Raw genomic sequence first — 24216 nt, 5'->3', positions numbered from 1 at the left:
CCTGTCGTCCTTTCATTGTGCTTCTCTTGTTTTTTTTTTTTTTTCTTTTTGACGAGCTGATCTCGCGGTGTTGTTGTTTTTATGCATATGTTAAGAGGCTTGCGTGCACGAGTTCCTCCGCTCTTGTGTAACAAGTTATCGTCCTACACTTGCCGGACTGCTCTATCGGTGCTGGCGCCCGTATACACATATAGAGGAGACAATCTTCGCGCGCGCTCGTGCTTATTTGGGTGCATCGTGCTTCTTTTTTTTAACCTTTTCTTCTTTCTTTTCCTTTTTTTTTGTTGTTGCTTGAGTAACAATTTCGGGATTTGGGGATAACCTTCTGCATGTAAGTAAAAAAAAAAAGAAAGACTAAAGGAAAGACGAAGGCCGGGTCATCATAATTGTCCCACTTTTCATCGGACCCCTCAACTATATCGCGGCCATGGAAACGATATGGGATAACGGAACAGAAAAAAAAAAAAAAAAAACGGGGAGAAGAATGATACGATGAAAGTGGTTGCTAAAGAAAAGGAAACTAGGAGAATACAAGTAAAAAAACAAAACAAAGGTGCATAACTACGCATAAGGAGACTGAAAAAGTACAACAGCGCAACCACAGCTTTCAGCTTACGAGATAGCAACAACGATTGTGCGACTTCGCAAGATGCAATAAAACTTCGGTTGGGGCTATAGGTGGTACAATGTATTTGAAGGTGAAACATTCAGCGCAAGACCCAGGACAACCCACAAAGAACAGACGAGACATCTTCTTCGTCTCTTCCTTGTGGGTTGTCCTGGGTTTCGCGCTGAAATTTTCACCTTCAAAATTTGCGAGATCCATTGGTTTACAGCGTGATAACATGAATTGGAATTAGACTGTGGGCCATTTTACGTCCCGCAACCACGATCTGATTGTGAGGCTCGCCGTAGTGGGGGAGACTCGGGAATATTATTGGCCATCTTGGGGTTCGTTAACGTTGCGCCTGCATTTGAGTACATGGACTTTTTTTTTTTGCATTTCACGCACATCGAAATCCGCGAGCAGCCGGCTGCAGGATCGAACCCGCGACCTCCAGCTGAGCACCGCAACGTGATAACCACTGGGTTACCACGGAGGGTTTGCACATACCAACCGATAGCGCACACATCGCCCGATCTTGTTGTTGTTGCGGAGCATTCGTCGAGCACTTCTCTCGAGAGTTGGCTTTGCGAGAATTTCCCATCACGGTCGCACCGAGTCGGTCCACCACTTACTATCTATTGCGGAATCCAGGTTGCACCCACTCGTGTCGGAAAGAAGACGCTATCGGAGTATGTGCTGTGCTAACGGGAAAGGGCAACATACAAGAAGTCCGCATTCGAAAAAGCCATGGCAGGCAGCTAGATTGGGCATCTTTCCAGGCAGCCGCGGGATAAATTCCGTCTTGGGAATCCGGTTTTGCAGCGGGTGTTTTGGTCGCACGTGAATCCTATATTAGTAGAATAGCCCGTGAGTTTGAGAGAGTGTTGTTCTTTCGCATAAAAATAGTTGTCTTGGCGCGTGAAGAAGCTTAAAAGCAAAATACTACACCTTAATTTCTTATTATTCTGCTTCTTTTTTAAATTGGAAGGTTGTCCTTAGGCACAGTAAAATTTACGATACAATTACGCGCATGCAGTCCGGGCTACGAGGAGTGCGAGGTATCCGAGAGGATAGTGCACGTCCTGAGCATTTGCCCGCGAAATGCTGTGCAAGTTCAATCATTGGCACAACATTCGCTCGAGTTCACCGGTCAACCTTTGTGATGAAGAGGTTCTATCGGGTCCATGGCCGGATTCTTGTCGGCGTGATGCTGTAAAAGCTCTAACGAATTTCTTGCATGAGAGCCGTCTAGATTTGAGACTTTGAAGAGTCTTTGCTGTTGAAATTCGCCCACCGTCACCTTCACACTCATCACCAACACCTTTCTCCCTCTCTCTCTCGCTTTACTACATTCTACAATGCTGAGAAGGAGATCAGAACCTATTCAGGCCGACCTATCAGCATTCCTACCATAATCTTTTTCTGTCTATCACGACACAAACCCAAAAATAGGCACCCGCCGTGTTTGCTCAGTGGCTATGGTGTTGGGCTGCTGAGCACGAGGTCGCGGGATCGAATCCCGGCCATGGCGGCCGCATTTCGATGGGGGCGAAATGCGAAAACACCCGTGTACTTATATTTAGGCGCACGTTAAAGATCCCCAGGTGGTCGAAATTTCCGGAGCCCTCCACTACGGCGTGCCTCATAATCAGAAAGTGGTTTTGGCACGTAAAACCCCATAATTAATTTTTTTTTTTTAAATAGGCGTCACACTATAAATTTTGTTTCATTCATCATGTTTAGCAAGGATCGTGAAACGGCCCATGCGGCCGAACAAGTAAACAATAACGCAACATGAAAAAAAAAAAAGCTAAGTGCCTTTCCACACTGTGAAGATCGATGACCAGCGAGGGCGCGTATGTCGGCCCCTTAATGGCGAACTGCACCTCCGCCGCGGGTCGGCCTGGCATTGCACTATCTTCGGGGTCGGCCCACGTATGGGGAGTTTTGTGTCTACACACGGACACGATAATTAAATAAATAAATAAATAAATAAATAAATAAATAAATAAATAAACAAACAAACAAACAAGCAACAAATTAATTATTTAATTGATTGATTGATTGATTGATTGATTGATTGATTGATTGATTGATTGATTGATTGATTGATTGATTGATTGATTGATTGATTGATTGATTGATTGATTGATTACGTCGACGAACACGGGACCACTGGCACGAGCGCGTTCGCGCGGTAGCGCTGAGGGGCGCCAATGAGCCAGCTACAGAAGGAGACGACGCTAGAGCCATTGCTGATGATGATAGTTTTGTGTAGGCACACGGGCACCGATCGTGGTGAACCCTTAACAACTTCAATGAACAAAATGAAGAAGAAGAAAGAAAGAAAGACTACAAAAAGAAAGGAAACGAAAATAATCTCTAAAAGCAGCCAGCAACGCAGTGGGTGCCAAAGGAGCGCAATATAGAGCATGGTGGAGCGATAAATCAAGAGATGAGATTAGGGGCTTAGATTAGGCAAGTCAGGTTGAGTTTACGCGATTACCGGGTAATCGAAGACTTGGGAAGTCCTTGTCCTGTTGTGGACGTTTACAGGAAGGGAGGGCGTGGGGAAGAGAGAAAAGGGATGGAAGACAAACTGCAAGTGTCAACATAAATATTGCGCAACGACAGCCAGAATCAGCTTGCACTTACGCACAATTACGGGTCTTATAATCATAGAATATATTTCTTCTTTTTCATGTCGTCGTCGTCGTCATCATCATCATCATCATCATCATCATCATCATCACCACCACCCCCACCACCACCACCACCACCATTATTATTATTATTATTATTATTATTATTATTATTATTATTGTTATTATTATTATTATTATTATTATTATTATTAACCCGCCGCGGTAGCGTAGTGGCTTTTGGCGTTGCGCGAAAAGAAAAAGAAACGAAAAAAAAAAGACGCTCGTGTTCGCACGTTGACCCCTAGGTGGTCAAAATTAATACGGAAACACTGTGGCGTGCCTCATAATCAATTTGTGGTATTGGCACGTAAAACCGCAGAATTTGTTTATTAATTATTATTTTTTTTTTTTAAAAAGAGTAGCCGTCACCGTTATATGACGACTAATCTTTTTTTTTTTCAATAATAACGAAAAAAAAAAGAAGACAATCCAACCATTCACCACAGTATCAAAACCGCATCAGTCTCCGCAAGGATTTGCTGCAGAATCTGGTGTATACGCTTTGACGTTGGCGCGGGAGTAGCCCGCTCTATGGGACCTTAATTGCGCCCCGTAGCTCGCAGGACCTTTCATTAAAGTTATTCCATCCGTCCATACATCCACGTAGCCTGCAATAGGTAAAAAGGCAGAGGTTGTGCTTACCGTTCCGTTTCCCATATACGTGCGAGCGCAGCTAAACCGTGTGTATTCTAAAGTAAACAATGTAGTAAACAGCGTGAGTTGCCACGGGCCGTGTACTAATTCGATCCATCTGCACATCGCATGTGGCGCCCCCTATACCGTATGCACAGCGCGGGACTTCGACGTGGCGAAGGCCGAGCGCATGTACCGTCACGTGAGTATGCACACCGCCCTCGAGTACACTCGTGCGCGCAACCGCAGACGGAACAGCAGTCACGTGTCTACTGGACGGATAAAAATCTTTTTTGGAAGGGATTGGTAGCCCCTCGTCTCTGTTCCACAAGCAACATCGTTGCAAATTCAAGGACGTTACAGTGATTTGGCGCGGCCGTCTTATTGCTAGGCTAGTTAGTTAGCACTTATGTAACGATGTGTCAAGAACGCGAGCCAAAAGAAAAAGTGGACCGAGAAAGGATAGAGTTCCGCTCAATCGCCTCTGCATCGCAGCCAGGGCAGCGTTATTGTATATGCTTTCCGCTGTATACACACCGTAAAATAATTTACAGCGTGACAGTTTTAACTCACAACCTTACACCCTGTTTGGGTGTAATGGCGCGAGTTATAGGCACACTTACATCGTTATTCACTGTTAAGCGTGTAAACTATTTTACCGTGTAGTGCACACAAACTCTATAGTGTTCCTCCTGAGTATACCTACCTGTTTACCCCACCACGGCTGCGCTGGTACGGTATAGTGCTCGTATTCTGGCAGGTCGTGATCCCATAGTGGTTTACACAGCGGTTTGAGCGGAAGACTCAATAAACTTCCAAGCTACAAGCGCCTACACGATTTGCCTTCGCCCTCATCTCGCGCACCGTCGAGATGCCAGGCGTGCAACCCCATTGGCGATGCTCCTCAGCGCGCCAGCGTTGTGACACGCCTGGTATCTGCCAGGGTGCTGTTTCTGCAGCGCAGAAGCAGCTGTCCCACGTGCTGGTGCGCATGCTGTCACCTCCGCGTTAGCGTTAGAACTCCGTTCATCGAGGTCTAGCGCAGCTCTAAACCTTGCTATCGCTTTCAATGCTTCGCCTTCGAGAAAGAGTGCCTTCTTTTTTCTCTCTGTCTTAATTTGTTAGCATTACGGCAATACAGAGACCCCGTTCCTCGATCACGCTCCATTTGGTGAATGGCATTATTTAATTACTTTAAGTCACCGTTTAAATTTGTTCACTTGCCGCTCCGATCGGTGCACGTAAGGGTGCGAAAGCTTTACACACGTGCCCATCTTGGTGCTATTTTCGCACTCTCTTCGCTAACACTTTACCCTGCTAAGCTATGTTGTACAGAGCACACAAGACCTCTGTTATCGGCAGTGACCGCATGGCTAAAACTCTCTGACGTCCTTGGATATGCAGGATTATAGCTCGGCCCTACGCACGTCAGGGTGCGAAAACCTTGAGTTGTGCCCCACTTTGTCTACCCCTTTCGCGTTATTTCAATAGCCTTGCTTGCTTACATTTATTTTATCCTATCGCGAGCTTATCAAAAGTACAATTGGTCCCTATTGCTGGTAGAGATTCTCGGTTGACCCCCATATACAAGCTGCGCACTTCGACTTTTCCCGATAAGGACATTTCGTGCGGCAATATGATGCCGCCTTGGATTGCGGGTATTCGCCGGACAATGACAATTCGGCGATGCGCGCGAGCGAGCGCCTTTGTCAGAGTCTCTCGAACTCTGCCTCGACGCCTGGCCTTTCTAAAAAGAACTGTCTGCAGGCTGAGGCGTGCAGTCAGTGCGCGTCTGCCGAGCAGTCACAAGTGTTGTGTCATCACCCCTTAGATAGAACGTGTAGTGGCAGTCTGACAACACTGACGTCCTGAATTGTTGTATCTGAGATAGAACGCACGTGCCTGTGTGTGTGTGTCTGGGATGTCACTGATTAGTAGCTCTGTATAGCTATATAAGACGGCCACGTAAGTGCCTTGTGGTTCTTTTCCGTTGTGTTGCAAGTGGCAATAAACATGTGTTCTGGCAAGTAGGCTACTGCGTACTTGAATACACAACAACAACCTCTTAAGATCTGCAACGCGTCCTGCTCCCATCCCGCTTTATCCTAAGGGGGTGCAGAGTCCTTCATCTCCTGTGGTCTCTCGACCATTTACTGTTACTGTTCTATCGGAGTATATATATATATTTTTACAGAACTTCACGCAAGGCCTATCTTCCGCACTTCTCCTTTAGTCTTCGCGAGGCAGCGAATTTAAACAAGATCCTGCTTCAAGGAAAACGTTTTCCTTATGAACGCCCCTCTCACGAGAACTGTTGACAATGACGCGAAGTTACATTTTAATCTTCGCAGCTATAAGCCTGTGCCGTTCGGCGACAGGCGACACGACGATATAGTATATGCTGCTGAGTGCCGCGGAAGATTCGAAATTCGTACCGCGCGTCAAGTGACGGTCTCACTTTTCCGGTTCATACTTTTGAAGGGCACGAATGCTTCACACGGCTCAGCTGTGTTTCTGTTTTTTTTTTTTTTTTCCTCGTTGGCGTTGCCGGCGTTTAGGACCTCGAGTGGCGGAAGGAAAACGGCGTCGACGACATGCTGCAATGCTACGAGACACCGGAAGTAAGTATCAATCGCCTTCCGCACTGCCTGACGACGAATTGTGCAACCTTTGTCTGGACTTTCCCACACAATTCGCGAGTGACAAAATAACGGTCGCTTGGTCTTACGGCAAGGCTTGCCTAACAATTACTGGTAATTCGAAGCTGATGAGACAGGGCGAGCGAGAAGCGCTGTCTATATATATATATATACCCAGAAATCTGCAGGTGCGAAAATTCCACACGCTTCGAAGTATACGCAACATGAAGTCGTATATGGTAACACTGGCAGCGGTTTTGAAACATTTGTACTAGTCTGTACGTGTATCTACAAGGTGTTCAAAGGCCCCACACTCTCGAAGCTCTAATAAAACTTGTTGTGACGGTCATGCAAGCTGTACATGTGTGTGTGTTCTATACTTAGGCGCGCGGACAGAACTTGCAGATTCAAATCTTATAATAAAGGCAGAAGTATTTGAAAACACTAACGGATTGAGCTGCCAGGTTGTTCTTTTTCTCCTTACAAAGTCGGAGGCTGTCTCGTTATAACAGGGTCGGAATGATCCAAGGTGCCCCACCATGTATGTCGCCCCGTCGAACATGGGGGCGAAGACAGTAAAGTGGTAAGTGTGTAGTAACAATCAGCGCTCTGAAGTGGAACGAAGCCACACACTGAATATGTAAAGCGTTCAATTGACCTGCACCTCAATGTCAGATTTTTTTTCCCCTTGCTATCACCGGACAGAACTGGCAAAAACAGGATGCGTACACAAATGGATATAGAATGCATACTATATACTCTCAGAATGAAACGCGACGGGGGAATTTTAAAGTAGAACACAAACGAACATAAGCGCAGGAGATGGTGACTGGTCACGCCACTGTGCATACGGGCCCGTATTCACAAAACGTTCTTACGCCTAAAAGCGTTCGTGCCAGCCAATAGCGATGCAGGACATATTATTAGCGAAGGCGATCAGCCAATGAAAAACAGCACTTACGAACGAAAAGCTTTCTGAATTCGGCCCCCCGTCCCTAAACTGTTGCACATACTCTGATCCAAGCATAAGAGCCAGAATTACATCGACGAACGAGAAGAGGGGGAAACTGAGGAACCCGATTTCCATGAGTCATTTTCTGTCGGTTAAATATGGTCAAAATGATATACGCCCATGTAACACGAACTGGAGACGGCGGAAACGAAACTATACGCGTAGTACTTAGACGTATAGTGACGCGTTTCATTCTGTGAGAGTGTAGTAAACCGGGACCAAAAGTTTCGAGATTCCTCTTCGGTATTCATTTAACTCGAATTTAAACACTCTCTCTTTCTCCTTGCAGATTGTGAAGGATAACTTTCCCGGAGCGATCTTGCACCCGTGCAGGGATGGCCGGCCCATGTGGTTGATACCAGTCGGGATGGACATAAAAGGTGACCGCGGGATATATTCAAGTTCGACGATGGACGTTTGTCATGCGAGAGAACAAGGTTCTTCACGCGTTAACCGACGCAGCTCAGCAGTAATAGAGAGAGAGAGACTAATTTCCTTCTAATTCAGGCGCTGTTCCGGTGATCTTAATTTAAAGCGAAGCCTTCTTTGCCTACTTTTGCGGGTTTGACGGGACTGCTAGTATAGGTCAGTGCATCGGAGGAGACGTTTGTTGATGTATATGCGAAGGTTATACGTGCGCCAAATGCAAGTACCATCAAACGGAGGGAGGAGGAGGAAATAAAGAGGGAAGGCAAGAAAGTTAACCAGAAATGCATCTGGTTGGCTACCCTACTCTGGGGGACAGGAAAGAGGGAATAGAAGGATACGAGAGAGAGAGAGAGAGAGAGAGAGAGAGAGAGAGAGAGAGAGAGGGGGGGGAAGCCGCGGTGAGCTCGCGAGTTTATAGAATCCCTGTATGCTACACCGATAAGATAGCGACAGTCAGCGATACCTCTTTTTCTGCGTAATAATAATAAAAAAAGGAAATCCTTCATAGAAATTGTACGTATAATGCTGGCTCATAGGTATATGTCTAAAGCACACCGACGTGTTATAAAGTAGCGCATTGTGTTCAACGGATTCTTTGATTTCACTTGATTTGCTTTGACTTGGCCGTCCTGCATGTCACTGGGTCATTACTACTGGGTGTACGACTCTTAGCCACTCCTCCATAATAGGTATGTGCCACTGCGACAGAAGCGACACAGAACCCTTAAACGTAGCTAGATGTGTGTCATACGCCTGGCATCGGCATCATTCCCTCGAGAAGCGTGCCAAATTTCCTCGCTCTTCGCAGTAATGCTGTGCAGACGTGTCACGCTGTGCATGCGCCTGATTTGATGATTGCGCTTCGTCATACTGCGAGCGGTGTAGGGCTTGAACCTAAAAACGGGCCGCTGGGCTTTCGTCGAGCGGCCCTGGCATGAGGTGGCAAGTTGCAAAGGATGAAAGTAAACACAATTATGCGCGTCACCTTTAGTTGCATGGGGAAAAAGAAAGAAAATACAGGACAAGGACAAGCGCTTGTCCACGTCTTGTCTACGTAGCCGTTTAACCTTCGCTCTGTACATTCACGATGATGTGCGCTTTGCCTGCATAATTTTGGAAATTGTCACTGCCTACCATGGTCTCGCACGACACGTTATATGGACAATCTGAGAAAGAACCTTCAGGAAAAACGGGATGTGGGTTCAGCGAGTGATCCAGTCGTTTGTGAGGGAGATGGAGATGCAATGCCTGGGGGTCACCTGATCCTTTCTGTGATCGGGCCTGTGGCTGCCATGATAAAACTTAAGAAGGCTCTAATTGAGCACCTAAGGAAGAAAGGCCTTCCGCGTGTGTGGCTGCAGCACCTTGTATTTCCGGAAGGGTCAGTCACAGCCCGCAAACAAGCTTCCCGCCTTCTTGCATCTCTAAGAAACACTGGTCTGTTGCACGTGTGCAAGACACGTGCACAGGCCTCGATTCCAGGCCTCGATCGCCAGGCTAAACAGCAACGAGTTTACCGGTACAGGAGTGTTGGTCTATGGGGCATTTTCACAGGGTGTGTCTGAAAATACGGGGCGTTCCCGTAGGCGAGGCAGGCAGGCAAAAGGGGGGGGGGGGGGGGGCAGGTCCCTGAATCCTAAAGCTTTTATACTTGCGATAGTTTGGGGAGGAGGTTGAGGTAATTGGTAATCAATCAATCAATCAATCAATCAATCAATCAATCAATCAATCAATCAATCAATCAATCAATCAATCAATCAATCAATCAATCAAATGTTCGTTATAGTGCCCAGGAACAGCTACGGAACGTTCCTACTGGTGCAGGGAAAACACCATCTCAAAGCTCACGAAGAAAATAAAGAGTGTGGCTGAAACGAAAGGAATTGAGAAAACTACCGTAACGAGATAAGGAAACGAATGAAAGAACTATTGCTGGCCGGAGCCACAAAGTAAGTTTTCTATGTCAATGCATATAAGTGCCAACTGCTTGAGCCGTTTGCTCGTGTTTTTTTTTTTTTTTTTACTTGTGCCAAACCAGTGTGGCTACTCCTCTCTTTCTTTTTCTTTTCCTTTCTGCAGCATTCGTAGCCGCACTGACGCCGACCAAGGTGCAGCGGCACTGCATCTACTTGCTGGAGTACATGGAATCGCTGAAGCGCTCGTCCGAAAGGGAGGTGAGTGGGGTCACGAGAAAGAGCGTATAGTGCGAGGAAAGGACGGGAACGTTCACCTGGACAAGATCCCGTAGGCTATACCCTCATCAAGACGGCAAGTTGGGCCAGTTGGTTGGGATTCATAGTAAGGTTCGTTACAGCGCAACACAGGACGAGGACAAAATAAGGTATAAAACGACGACACGGCGCTGACTGTCAACTGATATTTTATTGAAGATATGTCTAACATATATATAGGTGCCAGTTGATAACCATGACATGCACGAGACACTGAGATGCATCGAAGCAACTGTGACAAACTGACGCATAACCGAAATTGAGATAGGTAACGCAGTTCCTTGTCATGAAGAGTGATAGACGGTTCGCTGATACATGCCTTGTCCCTAATCTTTATATTCTAAGCCTCGGCGATTTCCCTTGTTAGTTGGCTCGCCTGTTCAAAAATGACGCTTGTTTTCTTTTTTTTTTTAATTCGGGGCGACAGCTGTACGACTTGCAATGCTCCGGGAGATGAAGTGGCGCAACCCCTTGAAGAGATAGCTCATGCTCCCTAAGTCGAACATGGGCCATCGCGAGTACGTGGGACAAACGAAGCGATGTGTGAATGTCCGACTTAGGGGTTGCGCCACTTCATCTCCCGATTCGATTCGGTCATCGAATCGAACAGTCACTATTCGTGAATGAAAATATTTTTCGAATACATTGCGAATATTTATGAACGTCAGCTGCGCCCAAATAAACATAAAATTGGAAGAAAAATGCGGTAAAGTTTCACCACTCCGGGCATAGTACAGACATAAAATTTGAGAACTTGCGCAGTCGAGTTGGCTACATCACTCAGGTGGCCATACTCCACAGGCTGTAGAGCGATCATTCGCAATGTCTGGTGAGTCCTGTGCATGCGAAGAAATTGCTTGTTTGCTTCTAATGCTCCAGTTGTGCTTTTAATACAACAACGCCTCATAACGTACTATGTGGTGGCAGAAGCTTGCCAACCTTAAGAATACTGGGATGTGAACACCGCGTTATGTTAGTTGTGATAACGGTTGTTCATTATCCGATAGCTACTCGAAAAGTATTCTAAATTCGATTCGATTCGCCTCTGGCACTATCCGATTCGTATTCGATTCGGTCTCAAAAACATCACTGTTCGCACACCGCTATAGCATTTTAATCCTTACACCATTAAGTGCGTTTTGCATATGCATTATACTTCGCTGCGCCATGCGCCTCCCCTCACAATTCTTCCATTGACAAGCGTCGTGCGTAAAACACCGCAGTCGTCCTTGTGACGTTGCTGCGTCGACGTCTCTCTGTCTTGCATCCACCTCAATTTCGACGTAGCTCGCGAACGGTGCAATGCATCTCATTATGGAGACGTTACCTGTGCGGTGCAGGGTCATAAACATTGCACGAGGTCGCGCTTTGCGTGCGGATGAAAGTAAGCACAACCGAGCGCATCGCATTCTTTTTTTTTATTGCGATAAAGACTTGCCCTTAAGGCATAATTCTTGGAGCGTATATGTGCATTATATGTGTGCTGTGAGGCCTGTGTTGTGTATGAATTGAAGCAGTGTTTTGTGGAATCTGTTGTCATGTATCCAGCGGTCATAGCTGGTTGTCACACTGTAGCGGAGGTCGGCTTGCAGTAGGAGACGCGAGCGTTCCGATTGTAAACCCGTACAAGTCCATATTAGGTGGTATGCATCTGCTTCCACCATAGGAACGGAGCAGTATGGACACGTAGCTCCGTTCCTGTGGTGGAAGCATCGCATTCAGTTGTATAGCATTTAGCGAACCGCTTCACGCGAGCTTCGCTTCTCGAAGATTTCAACATGTGTGTGCGTCGAATCTGCGTAACTTTCTTTTTTTCATGCAATAAAATTTGGTTGAAGGTCACCCAGCGTTATTTCTTCTCTGTCCTTAATTGCCCTTAATTGCCGCCTTTAATCGCAAGAAAGCACCAAATTTCATTTATTAATTCTGAAGTGAATGAGTAGGAGATATAAGCGGAGGTAGGGACGAATGGACGCACAGTTTTCTGGAGTACTGGAACGACACGTTGACTTCGCCATGAAAGACTCACGTTAGATAAAGAAAGAAAATATTTATGGCTAGCGGTAGTGTCGTTAAGGTACTTGCAAGAAGTATTCAGTTTTTTACGGCCTTGCTCATTGTCGCTCAGTCTTGGTCAAGCTCTTAAATCATCTCGGTAAGCATGCAAGAAATCGTGCCAACAGGCTATTTCACAGTTCCAGGGCATCAATATGGCGACTTGGTTTGGTTTGGTTCGATTTTCATTCACTGGTGGCGAATCCGGTGACAAGCTAAACTCTTCTTATTTTTCTTCATCTACAGGCGGGCCAAGAATTGGAAAATCAGTACCTCGTCATTGACTTGGACAAGTTTAGCATCCGTCAAGTTTACAGCTGGCAGGGTAAGTGGTGCGAATTTCATAAAAGCTCGGCAGCGCATGCGCAATAAGGGGCAGGTGAACGTCCGGTTGGTGTTCAGAAGCTCGCAGGTTCGACTGACACTGCGCCCTGATATCGTTCCTTTAAAAAAAGAAAGAAAGAAAAAAAGAGAAGGAGCAGCCTGGCGATTTCCACAGAAAGGAGGCACGATGCCTGCCCATATACTTCTTCAAAAGGAGGGTAATTTAATTAATAAAATTACGGAGTATTACGTGCCAGAACCACAATCTGATTGCGAGGCACGTCGTTAGTGGGGGACTCCGAATTGATTTTGACCACCTGGGTTTCGTTAACGTTCACCTAAATCAACGTACGCGAGCGTTCTAATGCAACTGGCATTCTTCGGACGCTTCACGCACCTTTGGGAGTTGTTTTTATCTTTGTTTCCACGCCTCTCAACGTTCTCCCGCCAACCTGTGCATCTTGGTAGCCCGCGGCCTAATGGGTGAAGCATGGGGCTGTGGTGCTGAGGGAACCCGCTTCGAAACCGAGCCGTTGGAACAACTTGGGTAGATCAGTATCTTACAGTGGGTATGTGCCACTCTCCAATGCCAAAAAGACAATCTAAAATGCATCCAATGGTGGGAAGAATTGAACCAGCCTCATATATATTTATTTTTGGACAATCACCCCTCGCGAATGTCGTAGCACCACCGCCAGATGGCACAGCGGGTCCAGAGGGATGCGCAATAGAGGAGCCCGTCTGCAGCAGACGCCTCACACATGACGCGCTTCGGCGGTGGTGATAGAACGCTTGTACCCTCGTCTCGCTTTGTTTCTCTCCTTGTTGCGGTAATGGATGAAGAAGCCGTCGAGGACCTTCCTGACGCCCAACCATCACGTCGGGTCACGTCCAGGAAACGTGGAAACGCGTCAAGTGACACGGACAGCGAGGCAACCGAGTTGTACTCGGACAGCGTCGACTCGCCGGAAGACGATTTCACGCTTGTCATGAACCTTACTACAAAAAAGAAGACTGCTACGGAGGTCATCGTCGGCAAGTGTCTCCACCGTGAAGACAACGCCACAGCTTTGGGGGACTCCGCTGGCCGTACACTATGCACTTCACGCCTGTGGACCCTGTGTCCAATCTGCGACTCCTAAACAGGCAAGTCCTTTCTGCGTTTCTCTAGGGAATCGCACCAAACAAGATAAAAGACGTGAGAATAAACGCACGGAAGAATGTCCTCGCAGTAAACGTTCTACAACTTAGTGCGCTGCAAAGCCTGGCGGCATGTAACGGAGATCGACAAAGTGAAAGTGCGCAATGGTGGCATTCACGAGGAAGTCAATGTCTGCTTACGGCATCTCAATTGACGGACAAACACGATACAGCATAAGGCACAGGCTGCTGGGAGTCGTAAATGACAGAGACCTGTCTTGGACTCTGCACGTGAATTACTTGAAAAAGCGGCTGACTGCTATCAGTCACCTGTTCAGGTTCCTTGCAGGAAAAAGTTGGGGAGTATCTATGCACGCCACGTTACAGCTGTACATGGCGTTGTTCGTTGGATTCCTGCGGTACAGCCAGAGCATTGAATTCAGAGCATTGAAGCCCAAGCCCTTAAAATATGTCTTGGCTTACTACGCAGTGCGTCAACGGCTGAAACCACTGCCATTGCGCAGGATTACCCAATCACGACGCACATTATCGTTGGGAGAATGCGTATGCATCTCAGACATAATGCTAGGATCTCTTCGCACCACCTGGCGAGCCTCACTGCTGAAAGGCCCTGCTCGACATTTAGCGCTATACTGTCAGTGCACATCGTGCGTCGTTTACTTCAGGGTACGCACCTGCGGCCAAGCCAGCGTTTCCTCCGTGGTGTTTGAGCCGTCCACAAGTACATATAATGATTCCAGGACTACAGAAGAAGTCAGATCTACCGGCCCCTGCTCTAAAACAACTGAGCTTACTCCTCTTGCATGAAAAGTACAGCAACCACGTGCACATATATACCGATGGATCGACTACGTCATCCAGTTCTGGTGGTGCGGTGGTTTACCAACGCGAGGAATAATACTGCGGTTCAAGACATCGTATGTCACGACCTCAACGGCGGCAGAACTAATGGCTCTACATCGTGCACTGGAATTTATTGATTCCGAAAGACCTAGAAAATGGGCTGTGTTCTGTGATTCAAAACCGGCATTACAGTGCACGCAGTCAGTTCTCCGACGCGGATGTCATGAACAGCTGATATGCGAAATCGTGAAACTTCACCATAACGTGGAACAAAAAGGTCACGAGGTTGTCTTTCAATAGGTACCTGGCCCATTGTGGAATAAGTGGCAGTGACTCCGCCTAAAACTCTGCTCGTACATCACATCAAGAAGAGCACAGCGTTCCAATTCCGCTTTCGAGGACAGACGCCGCAAGGCAGCTTCGACACCTGGCACGCCGTCTCTGACTGAGCGAGTGGAACTCGCCAAACTTAAGACTTACATGACTGCATTGATTAAACCCCTCACTGCAACTCCGCCCTCCATTCGGACTTCCCCGACGTGAAGCTACGCTTCTCTGTCGCCTTTGGTTAGGAGTTGCCTTCACAAAGGCATACTTTACATTAATTGGAGTGACCGACAGTGCAGGCATGCGAGGTCTGCGGCACCGAAGAAAATATCGACAACCTGCTGTGCCACTCTCTACAATCGGCCGCTTTCCGTGCAGGTGCTGCTGGAAGACCGCCCCCATCTCTCGTCGGCCCATAAAGCGATGAAGGCACTTTTGTGCTTCTTGAGAACGACGGGCTTGTGTGAACGTCTGTGACTATTGGTGCAATTACTATTAGACCGCACGCGTCAGCGAGCTCACCGCTAATTTCCTTCTTTCCTTCCCTCCTTTCTCTCCCTGTCATATTTGTTTTACCCTTTCTCATTCCCCCGGTGTAGGGTAGCCAACCGCATTTTATTCTGGTTAACCTCCCTGCCTACTGCTTTTCTCTTTCCTTCCTTCCTTCGGTGGTGGTAGTACGGTGTGTCGCTACGCGGCTTCAGTGCCGATCGTATGAACGTACAGATTCATCCTCACGTGGGTTCCGCCGAATTTTTTATTTTACTTTTCTTTTGCATTTCGCCCCCCGTCAAAATCCGACCGCTGCAGCCGGGATCGAACCCGTTACCTCGTGCACAGTATAGCGCAACGCCGTTGCCACTGGGCTAGTACCACAGTTGATAAAGAGGGAGGGTATAAGGAGGAAGTAGAGAAAAAAATTTAGAACGACAGAAAGCTGAGCTAGTTGGTAAGGATTCATTATGCAAAAAAAGAAGTGAGGCGTGCAGACAGGACACAAGAGTAGAGAAGTGGACAACACGAACGCCGACTATCAACTGAAGGGAGCACTGAGGCGAAAAAAGAAAGAAGACACAAAACTCATCTGCGCATTCCTGAGCATGCGCAGATTTTTGTGTCTTCTTTCTTTTTTCGCCTAAGTGCTCCCTTCAGTTGATAGTCGGCGTTCGTGTTGTCCACTTCTTTGCTCTTGCGTCCTGTCTGCACGCCTCACTTCTTTTTTGCATAAAGAAAAAATTATTCGTCATTTCTCTGACGAAGGAAGGCTCATGCCTGAGAGATGGGTGCATGAGAGGAAACGAGATGAAAAACAATACGTGCAATGTTTCACCCATAGCGGCGCGCTTCTTTCATAAACTACCATGAAACAAACAAACGAACAAACAAACAAGTAAATAAATAAATAAAATGGAGGGCTTTGGGGGGATGAACTTAATCCTAAGGAGCGATAATTTTGCCTTAACAACCATGTATACTGAAAAACTGTACCTCGCTAACTTTAAATTGTTTCAGAAGCCATTGTTTCTCTAAAGGTACGCGGAATTAACCAAGTGACAAATGACAGTGGTGCTGATGATCGCGGTCCTTGCAGCGATCAAATCGATCACGGACATGCTGAAAATGATGGAGGACCATTTTCCAGAGTGCCTCGAGAAGTGCATCTGCATTAACGGTGAGATCCTCTTCGACGTACAGTCCGGATTGAGGTTAGAGCCAACACCTAATTGGTATTTGAGCTCTGATTACATCGTGGATAAAACACGGAGGCCTGCCAAACCGGGTCCCACTCCCTTCGCCCCCCCCCCTTTTTTTTTCTTTATAAATTTCTCCATGATGCGTGACAATCTCGGCATTATCGAGGAAAATCCTAGACATAGCTCCGCCTAACTACTAAATATGTTAATATATAAATACACTCTGTTCTAGATACAATACACGATCAACTAAATTCAATCCAGTTAACTCCGCGACGACAATTCGTTTCTCTGGGACTTCGAAAACATTTGCACTCACAATCACGACTTCAATCAATAGCACTAAAGAATTGTACTGACGCATGCGCTTGTGCTGACTCACGCAGCTCCCAACTTCTTCCCCCTTCTGTGGAGACTGGTCCGGCCCATGATGACCCATCGGACGGCCGACAAAGTGAAAGTCTACGGCAAGGGTGAGCGTTCAAGTAGTGGTATGTTGCACTGAACGGATGTACGCCGTGAGACTGTACAGACAATGTTAATTCCACAGCTCCTCGTGTGAGAAGGCCGCGGCGGTTTATCCATAACTCTGTTGCCCAACACGTTCGAAGGGTGAATCAGATGTATGGTAAATAGCAGTGGCTTTCCCCGCTCTGTACAGCTGCTGTGCCCCATCTGTACCTGCTTTGCACAGGTGGCAGAAGGAGGTGTTAATTTCCCTACTTTATGGAACAGTACAGCCAAGGCCGAAAAAGTTTCTAGTGCGCATTTTCACGAAAGCGAAGCAACGACTGGCACGTTGGAGTAAGATGTTCTGCATTTTCCACTCTGCCCGTCTAATTTTTCCGTAGCTTCTAGGGCTGTACGAGTCGCAGATTCCTGTAATCGAATCGAATGCGAATCGAATTGGGACAGAAGCCAATCGAATCGAATGTCGAATACTTGTCGAAGAGTTCTTGAATAATGAACAGTCATTTTCAATTAGTATGACATCATGTTCACGTCCTGGTATATTCGCAATGTAAGCAACCTTCTGTCACTAGTATTCATATTGAGGATCGTTGTTTATTAAAATCACAAACTGGACATAAGGACCAAATTAGCATTTTGTTTGCGTACTCGGAACTATTGTCAAGTGCGAATGATAGTGATTTAACGCGAGAAATCTGGCTCTCTGAGTAGCGAAGAGCCCGTGCAAGTAACGACTGGGGTGTTTAGTCGAAGCGTAAACATATACACGGCTATAACACGTGACAGCATCCCGGAAGGCTCGTCTAATCGCTAAAGGAGTACTGTTACGTGATTTCGAAGTTGTATATACATTCTATCGCGATCTCCTCGCGTGATTCTTAGAAAGTATGAAAGAAGCGAAAGATAATATAACATAATATTACTAACATAATAACAACGTTGGCCTAGATGTACTGGACCTGGTATCACGCACATTATCACAATGGGGACATAAATAATCACAGAATATAATGAATAGACAACCCGAAGCACAGTCAACCTGTCCCTGTTCATCAAGTTTTCGATTAATTCGGCCTCGCTCAGACGATGTGCTAGCGTCCTTGTTAGCTCGCATGGTAGAACGACTGCCTCAGAGAGACGTTGCTCTAGGGTTCAATACCCGGACCAGGACAAATTCTTCTGCAACAACGAAGGCTTGCTTCTGAGAAACCCGTACCGCGGACTTCTTTTGTAGCTTCGTGCCACAGTCGGGTGGATGACAAATTTTTCTCTTTCCCGTCAGTACTCCTTTAAATGAACGCTAAAGGAAAATATTAGTCGAGCTAGACTGAAACGTTACGCTTTTGCAATAACGAATTTTTCATTCGTAGCGAGGAAAGAACTTTTTGCAAGCGAGAAAATGACGAATATGAGAAATCGGAGTGGCGCCACCTATTTTGGACTATGGCACCCCTCATGTGACGTGAGCACTAGCTGATGCTATCAGGAGGAGGAGGAAAGAAATGGAGAAGGCAGGGATGTTAACTAGAAGTGCGTATGCACAGGGAGCGACAGAAAGATTGGGTCACGTGGGAATCACGTCAACTCGTCCGTGTTGGTAATTGGCGATTCAATGTGAAGAGCTGCAGCTGGATTTTTGGTGGCAACCTTTTACGCAAAGAAGTCATGTACTGGCAAATAGAAAACGATGATAGACTTTTACACGAGTAATCTATCGATCTCACTCGGCTTAATATTTTTCTTCGGGATCCTTTTAGTATAAAATATTTACTGTACGCCGAACAAGCCACTCAGTGTAGTGAATACCGACATAATGCTATGCTATAAAATTTTCCTTCATCCCAGACGACTGGAAAGACGTTCTCCTCGACATCATGGACGCTGAGAAACTTCCGGCTCATTGGGGTGGAAACTTGGTGGGGCCCGGCAACGACCCAAGATGTAGGCACAAGGTTGGTTCGGAGTGCTACAGTCACGTTCTGAATTCATTCGCCTCAGCTTTAGCTAGCAGAATTTAACTCAGCTACACTCGCAGACAGCGGTACCGAGGGACTCGTACCATTATTTCTTTTGTTGTGACCTTGAGTAACGGGACTTCCTTATTTTTGTGTCACATTCTTTCATTTTTTTTCAGTGTCCAGTCTTTGATAACGCTCCTAGATGCGCTTTGGCGGTGACCTTGGAATCCCCCTATCCAGAAACCCTTACTTGTGTCCCCGGTATTGAATTCGCCAACTGATGTGCATGCATGACTGACTGACCTCACCGACATCTCGTCGCATATTGTGGCGTACAGGTGAACCACGGGGGTCGCTTCGAGGAGAGAGCGGCGCCCTCTGTGTTCAAGGATGACGCCGTGCAGCTGCGAAGCATCGGTCGTCGCGAGCGGTGGCAACTGCCCGTGACCGCGACCGAGGTGGGCGTGCGAATCAGCTGGCGCTTTCAGACGTCCTCCGGTGACCTGGGCTTCGGGGTGCGGACCGAGGCTGGCGAGACCCTGGTCCCCACGCGACGCGTCGAGTCCTGTAGCGTGGAGCCTCAGGAGGGGTGCTGGCAGTGCGACACGCCGGGCACATGTATGACAACGTTGAACGCTATTCCTTTTTTTTTTTTTGCGCCTCTCTCCTTGTTTCTCTCCTCATTTCCCTTCCCCACAAAGAGTAGCAAGTCAGCGATGTCTATACGCCGACTAAAATATCTGCCTTTCATTAAACGGCTCTCTCTCTCTCTCTCTCTCTCTCTCTTTGGGGGCGCGGTTTTTAAACAAGTGCGGTCCTTACGCGAGTGTGTACGGTATATGTCTTACGAAATCGTTGGAGTGACCGTCAACTTTTACATAATTAGATGTAGAAACCCTGTTGTCCTTCTGTTGTCTTTTTTGCTGTCTTCAATGAAATGTTAATCATTTCATCATTTATACAGCAAGTATAAATTTATACATCGAGTGGCCATATACGCATGTGGATCCATATCCATTGGCTAGTTGAAAATTCTCGAATTTCAATATAATCCGTAGCCATTAATTAGTTGTGAATTTCAGAACTTTAACAAACTTTTTATTGAGGCTCAGTTGAGTAGCCTGCATATATTTCTGCAACACGTGGGCGGTTATTACGAATGTTTTTCAAGTGCAACCTCAAGATAAACCCAACGGGAAGGCAAACTAACTTGCGACAAATATAGAGGCTGTCTAAATTTAGCCGATGAGGGCGGCGGAAGGAGGAGGTGCTTGCACCTTCGGCAGACCATAGAACCATTCACTTGTATTCCAACTGCAAAGAAATTTCGCTTTGGTTAATTTGGTTACAAATGAGTAGTGTAGGTTATCAACGAAATCTTGGCAAAGTTGCAGGTCTGGTAATTCTCAAAATTGTATTAACGGACTTGAGACAGTTTCGAAGCAGACGACACGTGCACCTGATCGATTAGTCGCGAATATGGCGCGAATCACGGAGCATGGCCTCCGAGATTTCCCCACGCGCACCGTTTTAACTCGGAGGCCGTGCCGACGGGCCGCGTCGGTTTTCAACGTTGCGGGTTCTGCATGGTTTTTGGAGAGTGGCACAGACACTTTTTTTTTTATTTTTAGCTTCAGTATCGAGAACGTCGAATCTATGCGAGCTTTTCATGACGCACCCAGTCGTACTGAAGACGGAAAATTCCGCACGAGTTATGAAATCACAGATAACACACACACAAAAAAAGAAACACATACGTATACGGTCGCGAAGTAACTCCCGTAGTGCTTTAAGAGTTAGATATCTTATTCCTGGCACCTAGGCCCTTGGTTGAGAGTTGAGATAAGTGAGAATTAGTCTCTCCGTGTTGGTTCTGCGCTTCGTCAAGCGCCTATCTCGTCCGAGTGAAACAAGCTAATCGTCGCGAATTACGCCGTAAACACCGGTGCTCGTTCGCATGCAGACCGCGCACAATCTCGTCTATATTTAAACCGCAAGGCGATAACACCGCAGAAGTTACGCCGTACTATACATAGTTTCTTCGTTCAAAGTGTGATCAAAGGTGGCCCCAAAAACACTAACGCGAAGGATTGTCTGACGAGTTAAGTGCACTAACGCGAAGGATTGTCTGACGAGTTAAGTGGTTCACGATTAGAATGAGGATAGCGCTAGAGAATTATACGTCGTCCGCCTGGCCATGGGCGGTGTAACTAGGAAATAGACAGACAGAGTGTTGTGAGGCTGGCTAAAGAGTGAATGCATTTATTCTTGCGCTTTCCTTTTCGTAAAGAGAAGACAAGGCCAACAACAAAAGTGCGAAAACGAGGTAGAAAAACAAAGCGTTTTGTTTCTTTTTACTGGTCTAGTGGTGTTGGCGTCGTTTTCCGCTCCGTATAAAACGGAAAGCGTGACACTAATTGCGTGCAGTTGTTAGTCAGCAATGTGTCTTCGTGCTACTTCTTGTACTGGCACGAAGCCAGCAAGTGATGCATCTGTCACAGCGTGCCTACACTATAGTGTACACAAACTGCCACAAAAAAGGGCAGCTATTTCGTGCGTTTCGTGATTGCGAGGCGACCTTGCTTTCGGAGCTCGAGGCGATAGCGTTGCAGAAGCGATGAGCACGTTCGTTTACTCAATGGGCGATCGAAGAAAATCCTATATAAAGCCTGGCACGAAGCCAGCAAGTCGTTGTACGCTTGCTATATAGTGCATGCGTAGAGCTATTAGGTGGGAGCTTCTCTTCTTGCGTTTCGGAACTAAGGACCGCATGACGGATTACAATGAAATCGCGAAGGCCTACCGCTTGGCTCGCAGGACTCTTCCACCCCCGCACCCGAGACTGAGTCGAGCGGAGGCGGTAGTGCTGAGACAGCTCCAGACCGGATCGCTACCGAGCCCGAAACTGATGAATCGCATGTACCCCGAGACATATCCGACAGATATGTGCAGAGTCTGCCGGAGGGAGACCGCAGACTACACGCACATCTTGTGGGACTGCATTAAATATCCAGAAGACGCTAAATCAAGAACACTCCCACCGCGGCTCGAGGCAGCCGCAAAGAGCTACGACCGAGACGATCAGCTCTGGGCCGTCCAGCAGGTCCTCGAGGCGCTCGAAAGGCACGGACCCAGCAAGCCGGCAACGGCGAGCGGAGACCCGCGCCGAGTAACGGCAACTTCGAGGATGACGTAGGCCCTCGTCGGGGCGCGCGAGCGCCCAACTGCAGGCATAAATAAAGTTTCTCCAATCCAATCCAATTCTTGCGTTTCAACTATGCAGGGCGACCTTGCGTGCGTCATTTTTCCTTGTCGCAGTGCGCCCTTGCCGTCATCACGCTTTCTTGATGCCGCAAATAGGCTAGAAATACGAAAGCTTGGCCGTCTAGAGTCGCTTTCTTAAACTTATGCCTTGAACTTGTGTTTCTTTTTTCGCCCAGCTTAAAGGCCGACTACAGCGAAATTTTGCCCTGCATAAGACACCGGATGTGAGATAGTGTAGTTTTAAAATAGTTATGCGGGTACTGGTTGCCGTCTTGCTGAGCAGAAACGAAGCCACTACCACCACTATGCCCACTGGTCTCTCATATCTTTATGATATCCACCTTCACCGAAACCTCTGCGTCATCGCGTGAAATTTGCATAAGCATTGCACTTCATCTTGCGTCGCCAACATTTGTCGACGAGCCTTCGCGTAATTATTTTTATGTTTGCAGAAGATTTGATTTGACATTTGCGCACCCATCTAATAATGCTCAACCTAACACAGATTCTCACATATGCGTGGCATCCGCCTACTGTCTTCGTATTCTTTTTTTAGCTAAGATTTGGGGATACGTGGAGCTTTCAGTGGCCAAGCGTGCAATTTTCCGAAGCTAATTTAGGAAACACGAACGAAGAAAAAAAAATAAGTATCATTGTGTCGCGGTCGAAAAATAAAATAAAATACATGCACGTTTTAGCATCACAGACCAACTCACGGACTTTTAGAGACTCACGGACTATTAGAGACGTGAGAAGCTGCAGGTTGATTTGAACCACCTGAGGTCCTTTAACGTTGCTCCGCAATCTTTGCTACACAAACGTTTTTGCATTGTGTCACCATCGTAATGAGGCTACCGCGGCTGCAAACTGAACCCGTAGTCAAGAGTCAGAACTCGTTAGGGGGATTTGTAATGCGGTCTTGCAAAGACGAAACCGTTTTGTGCCGCAAAATAAGTATCGCTGCGCAATTTCTTTCCCATACAAGATAAATTCAACGTCCCGTTTCCCACTTGAATTATTAAATACGTCTTTAACAATTATCCACGGTCTAGTGCATGGAACTTACTTGTACATCGCGCCACGGTGGGCCTTCTTATGTAGGCTTATCATTACTGCTAATTTAATAAATAATGTCGCAGTGTGAAGGACATTTCACTGACCGCTTTAAACTGGTGCTTATGGACAGCGGGCGAACAGCAATAGAGGCGTAAACAAACCTCTCATGAGATCGGATAATGCGAAGTGGAACCCCGACGCCATCATCATTGTCCGGTTAGAAGCGCTTTGATTTGAGTTGAATGTTTTATTGTGACATTGGAAACGTTCGTAACAAGCACGTCGCCGACCTCTCCAAATTGTGGCACGAACGAAAAGATAGCGCTAGATGAGACGAGTCCTTACAGAAATTGTGTGTTTGTGAAGTTATCTCCCGGGCGTTGTGCGTGCAAATAACGTATCTCTTGCGCATGTGTTTCTCCTCCATCCACCGCAGATATCCTCGAGTTTGACAACAGCTACAGCTGGCTAAATGGCAAGACGTTGGCCTACGTCGTGAAAACGCACGACGTCAACGAGGACTCTTGACCCTCGACCTCCAGGGCGCGTTTCTGGTCGAGGTCAATTGACGACTTCAAGAATCCCGGGCATTGCATCTTACGGCGCTAACCACTGGCAGGCAGGGGCACAACATGGCGTAAGGTGTGCTAGCAGATTAAAAAAAAAAAAGTCTGACCAATGGCACCCAATGTTGGTTCTCATTGGCCACATGTTGGACAATGTTGGCTCAACGTTGCCCCTAGTTTGAGTGCTACATAGTTGGGTGAATGATAGTTGAGGAATAAACCTTCACCACTCCGCACGAAA

At 47.0% G+C, this 24216-nt stretch overlaps 1 protein-coding gene across 2 annotated transcripts in view; it reads left to right on the top strand.

The window, feature by feature from the left end:
* Positions 1 to 24216, top strand: part of LOC126522940 (SEC14-like protein 2) — a 29184-nt gene extending 4968 nt beyond the window's left edge. The window contains exons 3-12 of one of the 2 annotated variants that reach the window (XM_050171788.3): positions 4104 to 4147; positions 6504 to 6566; positions 7886 to 7976; positions 10105 to 10199; positions 12558 to 12636; positions 16558 to 16638; positions 17047 to 17133; positions 18977 to 19083; positions 19428 to 19707; positions 23846 to 24216. In XM_050171788.3, coding sequence (XP_050027745.1) covers positions 4104 to 4147; positions 6504 to 6566; positions 7886 to 7976; positions 10105 to 10199; positions 12558 to 12636; positions 16558 to 16638; positions 17047 to 17133; positions 18977 to 19083; positions 19428 to 19707; positions 23846 to 23937 — 1019 coding nt within the window. In that variant the 3' untranslated portion in view covers positions 23938 to 24216. The remainder of the gene's footprint in view (positions 1 to 4103; positions 4148 to 6503; positions 6567 to 7885; positions 7977 to 10104; positions 10200 to 12557; positions 12637 to 16557; positions 16639 to 17046; positions 17134 to 18976; positions 19084 to 19427; positions 19708 to 23845) is intronic. The other variant, XM_055066622.2, reaches the window with a different exon arrangement.

Source organism: Dermacentor andersoni, chromosome 6, assembly GCF_023375885.2.
Source record: "Dermacentor andersoni chromosome 6, qqDerAnde1_hic_scaffold, whole genome shotgun sequence".
NCBI classification, from domain to species: Eukaryota; Metazoa; Arthropoda; class Arachnida; order Ixodida; family Ixodidae; genus Dermacentor; species Dermacentor andersoni.
Note: the sequence above shows the minus strand (reverse complement) of the source record. Positions and strands in the feature narration are given on the sequence as shown.